The sequence below is a fragment of the Ictalurus furcatus genome, chromosome 1 (genome assembly GCF_023375685.1).
Source record: "Ictalurus furcatus strain D&B chromosome 1, Billie_1.0, whole genome shotgun sequence".
NCBI classification, from domain to species: Eukaryota; Metazoa; Chordata; class Actinopteri; order Siluriformes; family Ictaluridae; genus Ictalurus; species Ictalurus furcatus.
Genome location: NC_071255.1, coordinates 11,690,001 through 11,702,125, shown reverse-complemented (window position 1 = coordinate 11,702,125; position 12,125 = coordinate 11,690,001). Strand labels below are relative to the sequence as shown.

The following is a 12,125-nucleotide window of genomic DNA, read 5'->3' as shown; positions in this document are numbered from 1 at the left end:
TGACTGTTCGACTCACATTTATTACAAGGTTTTTACTTGCATTAACCGTATAGTGCATGGTTATGACATCAGCCGCTCTGTCTGGATGCTGTTCATGGAGAGCAGTTGATGCAATATTAACTTAATTCACAGAACATACAGTAAAGGGAAAAATACTATGGACAAGAGAAACATGGTTATTGGCTCTTTGCCATAAACTTGACAATATATGCACACAAAAAAGTTGGTAAACATTGTCATGTAAAGGCATGGCCTAAAAGCCAAGTGCTAAATCCTCTAATCCAGGTAGGGAGCTATATCATTAGTGTAGAGAGTTAACATCATCTCCTTACAGTTTGACAATACTGCCTCCATTTGAAGTGCCAAATCATATCAAGATTAAATCATCTTTCAAGGACAATACATAATGCACAAATGAAAAGGAACTTATGCAGCAGCAGCACGCAAATACTTGGGGAGAGGGGGAAATAAAAATTTCGTTCAAATGAAACAGGTGCGCTTTACGCCAAGATTAGGGCAGTGGTGAAATAAGCGTAGTTAGCGCGAGTTGTGCCTCAGCTACTCAGTTTCAAGTTGTTTACACTTTGGCGTTGATTATGTCAATAAACTCTGGCTTCAGTGAAGCTCCACCCACCAAGAAGCCATCCACGTCTTTCTGGGATGCCAGCTCCTTGCAGGTTGCCCCAGTAACGGAGCCTGAAAGTGAACGAAAAAAGGTCTTTACTTGAACCCATCACTGATCAATGAAATTTCTATGGAACATATGGTCATGAAGCGGCTCCTTACCTCCGTAGATGATCCTAACAGAGTTAGCAACAGCCTCAGAAATGTTGGCACTCATCCACTGCCTGAGTTTATCATGCACTTCCTGAGCCTACATAAAGAACATAGGAATTTATCACACTGAACTACAGGAAGCAAATTTGTAGAAGTCTGCTCATCTAATGACTCATGATGGTTGTACCTGTTGTGGCGATGCAGTTTTGCCAGTGCCGATGGCCCAGACAGGCTCATAAGCAACCACCACCTTACTCCAGTCCTTAACGTTGTCTACAGCACAAGAGGAAGCTTTCAGCACCTGGCATTAGCATGCACTTAACAGATCCATGCATGATTTATAACAGAGCAACAGTTAATCCTAATCGTTTGAACCTTTTAAACTTGATGGTATATTTAAGTCTTGCAAAACATTCAAAGATAACTACCATATTAGTTTACCTGCAATGGCTTTGGTCTGTGCAAAGACAACCTTCTCGGTGATGCCAGCCTCTCTCTCGTCCAACTTCTCCCCAATACAAGCGATCACACCTAGGCCGTTCTCGAGAGCATGGGCTACCTTCTGACCAATCAGCTGCAAGGATCAGTGCCACAACACACATCAGGTACTGAACAGTCCTCAGTGCGGCCACCTCAAGTCTCCCAAGATTTCCTAGTGCACTTTGTGCAAGCATTGGTAAGCAATGACTAATGTGGGATACCTCATCACTCTCTCCAAACACGTGACGGCGCTCAGAGTGTCCCAGAATCACCCACTCCACACCACAGTCCTTAATCATCACAGGGCTTGGGGAGGGAGAAAGGATGACAAAGGTAGAGTGAGTGAAAAAGTAAAAGCACATCAAAATTTAGGTTTAGCAAAGTTTAAAAGAAAAAAAAGGTTTTAATAAATTCTTAATTCCTTATTTGTGGCCCTGTACCTGATCTCTCCAGTGAAGGCACCCTTGGCGACCTTGTAGCAGTTCTGTGCAGCAACACCAATTTTAGCATCAAGCTTGGACCTGGCAAAGTCAAGGTAAATGGAAGGAGCACCACAGACCACATCTGCAAGAAGAATTTTATAAAGAACTTTATTTGTTTAAAAAAAAAAAGAAAAGAAAAAAAAAGGTACAAGTCAATTTTACGTTGTCAAAACATGTGAAGTGGCTAAGATGCAAGAAGAGGGTACTGGAGAGACGCTTAATTAAACCACAATACACAAGCCAACTACCTACCATTAACTCCAAGGTTACTACACTCTGCAAAAAGGGTTCTTTAGAACTAGTAACAGTCTAGCTTTCGAAACATTAAGTCACACAGCCATGTGTCTTGTAATCACAAAGCAGAAGAAAATGCAAATGGCTACACATACACAATCATTGGGAAAGAGCTGATGCAGACATGCTTGTTGCATTAAATGTCCAGATGTTCTCAGAATTGCTACATTTTCATGAACAAGGTTTTGGGGGAAAATCGACAGTACTTTGCACCTTACCCCTCTTGCACTTTTCCACATTTCATAGTGTTCCAGCCTGTAACTGAAATAACCACGATTATGCTTATGTACCATGAAGTTACACAGGTCAGTGTCAAGGTAAGGAAAGCAACCAAGAGTCTGCAGACAAGTCCAAATTACAAAAATGTTTTGGAGCTGGAGACTCAAAACCTTTCCCTCCAAATATTACACTTTGTACCATCAACCTGAACACCAAACTTACAGAAGCATGGTTTTGGTAGCATTACCCATGGCTTCATAGTTGCTTCTAACTTCCTTACCCAGCCACTGGCATTTGGTGGACAAACCTCTCAAGGCAGCTTTGCAAATGGACCACATACTTTCCATTTTTCAATTATATATTTAATGGTGCACCATGGGATGGTCAAAGTTTGGGATCTTTTTCATAAATCATGCCCAGTTGACAGTTTGACAAAACTTGGTCCTCATTTTGATGGTGCCTTGTCCCCCCCATCTTTGATTTCCCATCAAACTCTGGGGTCTTCCAGAAACAGGCATATTTACTTTGAGATGACGTGTGCAATTAGTGTCACAGATGCACAACTGTCTTCTGAGGCCAAGTGTTTGATACACACCATGGGTCATGAACTGGTGTACCACAGGCTGGATATAGACTCAGCAAAATATTTAGGCAAACCTAACTGAATATTTAGCACAGGTGATAAACTTATGGAAAAATAAATAAGAGACATGCTGTTCCAATGACCAGTTTTCTAAATCATGAACCATAAGCAGAATGGCAAAAATGGATGGATGTCCTGTTAATAAACTGTTAATTTACCCCACAACAATTTCAAGATAGATGCATTTCTCTGTTCAGTAGTCAAGAGTGCTGAACCCAAGGTTGTTAACCTAATTGGTAATGGCTACATGTTAAAAAGGTAGTGCATTTCAAAAGGTTGCTATACCAATTAGAGAAGTTAAGAACAGAACCTACAATTGTTATATAACTTCAAGGCCCACTGTACTCAATGCACTGCACAGTTTGGAGACAAGGATCAGCATGTGGTATTTGCAAGACTATCTTGGGTAAAAGTCAAATCTAAATTAAACCCCAGCAGTGACTGCCTTAAAGGTCACACATCCTAGTCTTCACTGTCAAAAGGTCAGAGGTCATCATTGAAAAGGTTGCTTAGCATTTTACAAGGATCATGCATCCAACAGAGACTGGAAGATAAAGGTCAGGTGGGTCACAGGATTAAAATAATAAAGTGGTTTATTTTATTTTTAAAGTGTAAAAGTCCATAGAATCTGTAATAGTTGTAGCATTGATGCAAGAGAGCTGGCTGGGAGAGAAATGTTGAGATGTTGAACTTTGGCTGGTTGAAGTCCACATCTCTGTAAGTGTGAACAGTAAATAGAAGTTTTAACTTTTCACACATTTATTTGAAAAAAAATTAAAGGCTCACTCAAAACAAGGAAAGGCATATTCTCATCTCACTTTCTCCTCAGCTACATTATAAATGAATTATGAAGACTCCAAGACCTCCTAACATGGGCAGATACAGGAGGTATTGCTTAAACGTTTACCTCAACTATACAGATAAGTTACAACAAAAGTCACAAAAAGGAGCAGTGTTACTGCTTTTTCGTGGTTAGAAGCCCGTTTCGCTCGCATATTCCACAGTCATGAAGCACTTTTTTTGTTGTTTTGTTTCCTCGGTCTGACCGTGGGGTTACGTGCTAGCAAACACGCACGTACGCGCGCGCACACTCATGCACGCACTCACTTCTCCATACACACCCACCAGGAGCTGTCGCTTCAGGCCTATCCGCAGCATCCGCTTGCAAAAACAAAGCACGGCTGTGGACACGATTTGCACCAAAAGCAATTGATTAACCGGTAAATCCAACGCTTGCACCACGATCCGACCCTTTCCCCTTTTAAAAACACAAACCGAGCTCTCAGTCGCGCGCACTGAGGACACACACACACACACGACCTTGGGCCTCAGGCTAACTGGAGTTAGCGCGAGCGTTAGCACATGTAGTGGTACGGATCATGGCCATTAGCATCACTCTGACAGAGACGGTACGGACTGATGCGTCTCCATGTTGTTCCAACATGAATCCTAGTGTGGACGCAGTGACGATATTTCAATTAGCCGAGCTGAATATAATACAATATCCGAGTGTGTGTGTGTGTGTGTGTGTGTGTGTGTGTGTGTGTGAGAGAGAGAGAGAGAGAGAGAGAACTGGAGGAGATGTTAAGCGTCCTGGACTGTCATTTCTCCGTTTTATAACAGGGATTTAACACGAAGGAGTGCAGGAACGTTACCAGACGACATTGTTGTACATTAACTAGCTCGTTAGCGCTCTGTACGTGCACCGGAAGTGAGAGAATAACGGCAGGTCCAGGGGAAGAAGACAACAGCATGCAGCATTTTGCTTGTTACTTCCTCACCGGTGTCGGCGTTGAGCTTCGCGCTGTTCAGAGTGTTGATGAGCTCTCCAAGGCTTTTCTTATCGCCGTTCATCTTCCAGTTTCCACCGACGAAAAATTTCCTGGCAGTCATGATTGCAGAAAAGTGAACAGCCAACACACAGCCTGCTGGTTTACTGGTGAAGCTAAGGTGACCTCAGGAGGAGAGATTGGCAGCAGTGTGAAGGCGGTGTGGTGGGTTTATATAGAAGAGCTTAAAGCTCCGCCTACCGGCAGCTGATTGGCCTTCAGCAGTGAGGAGTCACAGTGGGGTGTGATCCAATCCAGACACAGCACAGCTCCTATGTGCACCTCCTCTTCACCACTCACAAGTGGCTTCGGTGTTGCACATGGGAGTGCAAAGGGTTGTGGAAAAATCACCATAACTTCAAATAAAATCTCCAGGATTTTTTTTTAAGAATCACAAAAGCCGAGATGTCTGCAGATCATCTGACAGTTACAATCAATGCTCAGATTGTTATACAATGCTGAAATAATGAGCTCATTAGGCAGGGGTTTCCCTTTTCTCTCTTTTTATTACATTTCTGATGATTCGCCACAGTTATGTTTCTTTCTCCACATCTTATCTACAACCGTGGCGCAACTTCAATCAGCTTTTTTTATTATTATTATTATTTATTTTTATTTTATTTTTGAAAAGGTTTTATTTTACTGACGTAATACGGTGGCCGAGAAGTGCAAAACAAATCACAAATATGAAAAGAAAATAACAAGTCCGAAAATAAATCAACAAATTATAAACATAACGACAAATCAGACAACACGTTAACAAATTATAAACATAACGACAAATCAGAAAACACGTTAACAAATTATAAACATAACGACAAATCAGAAAACACGTTAACAAATTATAAACAACGACAAATCAGAAAACACGTTAACAAATTATAAACATAACGACAAATCAGACAACACGTTAACAAATTATAAACATAACGACAAATCAGACAACACGTTAACAAATTATAAACATAACGACAAATCAGAAAACACGTTAACAAATTATAAACAACGACAAATCAGACAACACGTTAACAAATTATAAACATAATGACAAATCAGAAAACACGTTAACAAATTATAAGCATAACGACAAATCAGACAACACGTTAACAAATTATAAACATAACGACAAATCAGAAAACACGTTAACAAATTATAAACAACGACAAATCAGAAAACACGTTAACAAATTATAAACATAACGACAAATCAGAAAACACGTTAACAAATTATAGACATAACGACAAATCAGACAAAACGGAAAAAGATGGGGGAAATAATTTCTTGAGTTAATACTGATGTCTGGTGAAATTTTCATGTGAATAACCTCATTGGGAATATATTCACTGCAACAAAAAAAAAACTGTAAAAAAGTATAGTAGAAAAGTGGAAATAATGACCAAGGAGGGAGATATCTGATTAATTTTCTAAGGAGGACGGGACTGGAAGGACGAATTTATTAAGAAATAGTAAATTAAAGTGAGACAGCAGGTGGCAGTAATGCAACATTATGCATGCTAACTGCTGTAAAACATCTAAGAAGAAGAAGAAGAAGAAGAAGCAGAAGAAGAAGAAGAAGTCATCTGTCAATCAAGATATAGAGCAGATTTTTGGGGGGGTCAGGAATTTTTGGTGCTGTTCATACCTGGCATTAATTGTGAACTGATCGTAAGTGGACAGCGCTGAGTACAGGTGTGAACAGGGTCCAATGCGTCTCGAAGGCACATTGTGATCTAGCTAGATCTAGCATATAGTTAATACTATGGAATGCTGTTTTAGTCTAAATCAAATAAATAAACAAATATCGTATGATAAAAATAATACAAAAGGTAAACGTAGCAAAAATATATATACATGAGTCAATGCATAACTAATACTGTACTCATTATTATAAAATACTATTTGATCATAGACATTTTCACAATAACTGTCACATTTCAGTTTGTTTTTATTACAGTTTGGTCCAGAGTGTCTCTGTATTGGTTTAACTACACCAGGGGTGTCCAGTCTTATCCGGAAAGGACCGGTGTGGGTGCAAGTTTTCATTCCAACCTATCTGGAGCCAGACCTGATTCCACCTGTTTAATCAGTTGAGCTTTTGCTTTCAATAGACTCAGGTGTGGCTTCTGCTCAGTTGGAATGAAAATCTGCACCCACACTGACCCTTTCCGGATAAGATTGGACACCCCTGAACTACACAGATATTTGTAAGGACATTTTACTACCTCAGAGGACAGATGGTATAATTTAAACGTAACTTGTGAAAAAGAAAGAAAGAAAATTAGAAGACAAAGACTTATTTTGTCACATATACATCACAGTACAGTGAAAGTCTTTGTTATTCTGTGTCAAGTTGTTGTCTGATACCAGTAACAGAACCAGAATGTGGACCCTGCAGTGGCTGATTCCTCTCAATACCGACCTCGGGAAGAAGTCACACCTACACAAAGTTCAGTGAAAGCTTCTTAGTGTAATGCTGAAATTATCAGAGTATATATACAGAAAAGGAGGAAGAGTTAGACCATTGCTTGACTTAACTAGGAACAGAGAGCGTATTGTGTCAGAACAAGGACAGGGACTTCTGTGTACTCAGATATTAAGATGTACAGGCAGAGAGAGAAGAGAGAGAGAGAGACAGAGAGCATACCTAAACATCATTCTGTGTTACCTGTATAACAGAACAGATTAAGACACTTCATATTGATGTATGTCTCAGAATAGTGTGAGTCAATCACATTGACACCTACAAACACACACACACACACACACACACACACACACACGACTACTACCTGTGCTTGTTCAACATCCCATTCCAGGACTGTGGCATAAGTCCACCTTTGTTGTTATAATAACCTCCACTCTTCTGGGAAGCCTTTCCACTAGATTTTGGAACAATGAACTTGATTTATGGATTTTTAATAAGAATAATTAAATAATATTCAAAACATTCAGATTATTATTATTATTATTATTATTATTATTATTATCAGATGAATTGTGGGATTTCTAGCAGTAGGGGGCAGCATGAGGTTATTTACTGAAATACTGTAAAAAAGCAGAAATACTGTATAAAAAAATTGTTTTGTAGCAATTTTGTCATAACACCGTTGGGACTTTAATATCCAACATTTTGTAAATTGAGCTGAAAGTTGTGTTATTCATTATTTTTTGTCCAAAGTGAAACATGGGAAACAGAAAGTTGAGATCAGGCTGGTGTATAGGCATTTTCGGAGACACACACACACACAAACACCTACACACACACAAAAATTATCATTAGCTAGAATTTGACTTGACTAGCCAATGATGCTAGCTATTGGAATCAATGTTAGTCTAAAAAGAAAGAAAGATTATATAAAATTATATATTATGTCTTATATGAGGCAAACGAGTCGCCTCATTTTGCATGAGTCTTTGCTTACTCCAGTATTTTTAAACATTTTACTGAGGCTACACGGATAGCTATAATGCTAACTACATTGTGATCCGCTGATGAATTAGCATGATTCTTATTAGATTTTTTCTACATTGATAAGCTTGACTTGATAAACTGAACTGACTGGATATTAAACTGAGCCCACTCTAATGATGTATAGAGTACAGTCACTGGTTGAATGAAAGAATAAGAGACTTTTGTGATCACTGCAACAGTCTAAATCTTGAGCATTGAATTTTCAATTTCACTGGTAATTCATTCCACTTAACATGATAAACTCATAATATAATTTCAATTAGATCATTATTTTTCTTGAATTATTATGTTGCCTTTCAAGACTGTTATATTTCTTAAAAATGCTTTACTAGTTAAAAGCTTAAATATTGTATGTTTAGCCAGACTGGTTCGAGCTGACAGAAAGGCTACTGTGAGTAACTCAGATAGTCACTCTGTACAGTTGCGGTGAGCAGAAAAGCATCTCAGAATGTACAACACGTCGAACCTTGAGGCAGATGAACTTCAACAGCAGAAGACCATCTCGGGTTCCATTTCTGTCAGTCAAGAACAGAAATCTGAGGCTGCAGTGGGCACAAGCTGACCAAAACTGTACAGTTGAAGACTAGAAAAATGTAGCCAGGTCTGATGAACCTATATTTCTGCTGAGGCACACAGATGAGACAGTCAGAATTTGGCACCAACAGCATGAATCCATGGATCCAACCTGCCTTGTGTCAACAGTCCAGGCTGGTGGAGGTGGTGTAATGGTGTGGGGAATGTTTTCTTGCACACTTTGGGAGCGTTAATACCAAACAATCATCACTTGAATGCCACAGCCTATTTGAGTATTGTTGCTGACCATGTACATCGCTTCATGGCCACAATTTCCCATCTTCTAATAGCTACTCCCAGCATGATAATGCACCATGTCACAAAGCAAAATTAATCACAAACTGGTTTTCAATGTTCTTGGTGTTCAATGTTCTTCAGTGATCTTCCCAGTCACCAGATCTGAATCCAGTAGAACACCTCTGGGATGAGGTAGAACGGGAGATTCACAGCATGAAAGTGCAACTGAAAAATCTGCAGGAATTGCATGATACAATCATATCAACATGGACCAGAATCTCAAAGGAGTGTTTCCAACATCTTGTGGACTCCATGCGATGAAGAATTGAGGTTGAGAGCAAAAGGGAGGCCCTACCCAGTATTATTATAGTGTTTCTAATAAAGTGCTCAGTGAGTGCATTTTGATAATGAAAAAGATAATGGTACAGAAAATAAGCAGAAAGTGCAGTTTGCCTACATTCAATCATCTCACAGAGCTATTATTAAAACGCCCTACAGCAAAAAGTCTTAATATTGAATATTTTGGTATGTTATACTTATTTTCATAAACAAATGTCAGATCTTTGATACATGTTAATAAAGAGGAGTTAATGGTATAGGAAATAGACATTATGTGTAATTTGACTACAGCTGAAAGTCTCAAATGCTATCACAGATACATTATTTAAAAAAAACAAACCCACACAATCAGTTTTCTCTGTATTGAAGAATTTCATGAAGTGTTATTATTGTTAGTTATTTTTATAGTTAGGAGATAATCATATACAGGAAATAAGTGAACTGCAGTTTCACAGAGAGATTATTTAAAAATCCTTCATATTGTTTTTTTTTAAAATAGAATATTACAGTTAGTTTCATTTACTTAAGACATTTTTTCGAGAATAAGGAGATAATGGTGTAGGAAATAATGAGAATTGACTATAAGAAATTTTCACCTTTTATTCACAGCATGCCCTTATATAAGTGACATTAGCCCATTTCATCTGTCATCCACAGGCATGACATTGTAACTGGTGGAGCTTTTCATTTCTCCTTATAATGAGAATTTTCTCATAATGACTTCTAAGTTCCTTGTAATAATGATACTGATGGGATTTTTTTTCTTTTCTTGTGAGGCAGTACAGAGTGCCTGTAGATTTGGTGCCCTCCACCTAAATAATAATAATAATAATAATAATAATAATATAATGCATTCTGTTTATGTCTTGGTTTTCTAGTTGTCATGGTCATTGTAATAAAAAAAGACTGGCAGGAAGAAGAAGGGAAAAGTGATGGGAGAAAAAGCACATTTTAAATGAGCTAAATTTAAATTTCAGTTCCTGGGAGACAATATGTTTATGGGCTATGGTACTAAAACATCTGAAGTCAATCGGATCTTAGGCACCACCAGTAGCTCAGCTTTCGTGGACGTGTGTTGTGGGGGCATCTGAGTAGGGATGTAGGAACTCAGAAGTGGGGCGAGGCTGTGTAATGCTTTGAAAGCAATAAGTAAGAGTTTGCATTTGATTCTCTGTGAGATGAGTAACAGGTCTGATCAGCAAAGGGATTTATCAGTAATCAATTGATTTGTAAGGTGAAGCACACACACTACACACAGAGAGAATCTCTCTCTCTCTCTCTCTCAAGACACATATATCATATGTCCATACTTGTTCCGTTAAACACGTGTTATGGACAGTCAGAGATAAGATTGATAATAGGGCACTATTTATTTATGTGACAACCTTACCATTTTTGTTAAACTGTATTCTCTCTCCAGTTGCTTTATTTAAAAAAAGCATTGTTGTTGCAATTTAAGATATTATTCTAACCTTTATCAGGCAGAAAATATTAATCAACTGCCCATAATAATAATTCTGTAGCTGAAACGTGTGAGATTCACAGTTTGCACATTCTTTTTAGAGAGGCGAGTTTACCCCCATGCAAAAATTACGATTTTGCTTCCAGTGATAAATTTTCATATTAAAAATAGAAGGCCTGTCCAGATATGATTGTCATATTGTAAATACACTATATGTACAAATAAATTAGACACTTATTCATATAAATACTTTATATATATATATATATATATATATATATATATATATATATATATATATATATATATATATATATTAACCTAACTATATTAATTTTGTATAAGCGTTGTTCTGTAGACCATGGACCAACATTTTCTCACAAGGTGTTTCTGTCAGGTATTGACATGTTTATCAGCTGTTTTCTTGACATGTTTTCCTGTAAAGGGTGAACTTTCAGACTTTGAGAAGCGGTAGTAATATCTTGAGTGGTTTTAAATTAAGGTGACATTTTGTCTGTGAAAACTATGCCTGAAACTATCCAAAAATAAGCATGTATCATATATTTTCTAGTAGGATTTACAATCTGAAATTTGAAATTACAATATTTTAATAAACTGATATATTACAGTCTTACTATTTGGTGCACAAACAAACAGTCATGAGTTGAATCCATTTGCTGAAAAATGCAAGATGTTTTTAAAATATGCAAATTTGTGTAAATAATATATATATATAGGCTATTGAGATTAAATTAAATCACGTTTGTTTACTGAAAACCATCGGTTTTATATTGATATGAGTAATTAATTAATGCAGTGTAGGTTATGAATGCGGAATTTATCACGTTATAACTAGCTTTTAAACATGACACATTACAGCATTATAATTAATTAATTAATTAATTAATTAATTAATTGCCATTTATGATAATTTTCGCTGGGTTTTTTGGGTTTTTTCGAGGCGTAAGAATTTGCCGTAAGTCCCGCTCATTTGTTTTTACTTCCTGTCCTCATCGTTGCTTACTGTTGCTAGAGTAACGGAGCTTCTCAAATGGCAGCCTTTGTACGGAGTGACGTCGTCGCATAAAAAGCCACGATACGCGCTTACCCATAAGCCCTTGCGTGAATGTTTTTTTTCTTTTCTTTTCTTTTCGTGAGAATCTTTTACAATTCGTGTAACACTTTTTCAGTAGTGTACAATGAAGTCTTAAATTAATACTGCATAATATTTAAATAGTATTTAGTTACATTGAATCTACCATGACTGTGTAGTGTGTCGGACTTAGTAACACATGGCACACAATACTAAGACGAGTTG

At 37.7% G+C, this 12,125-nt stretch overlaps 1 protein-coding gene across 1 annotated transcript; it reads right to left on the bottom strand.

The window, feature by feature from the left end:
- On the bottom strand, window positions 1-4,885 carry tpi1b (triosephosphate isomerase 1b). The gene is made up of 7 exons (XM_053625613.1): window positions 4,677-4,885; window positions 1,698-1,821; window positions 1,479-1,563; window positions 1,219-1,351; window positions 965-1,050; window positions 787-874; window positions 1-696 (listed from the first exon to the last, which is right to left on the bottom strand). Exons 1-7 carry the CDS (start codon window positions 4,786-4,788, stop codon window positions 578-580), a joined length of 747 nt encoding a protein of 248 aa, XP_053481588.1. The 5' UTR covers window positions 4,789-4,885; the 3' UTR covers window positions 1-577.
- Between the last annotated feature and the right edge of the window lie 7,240 nt (window positions 4,886-12,125).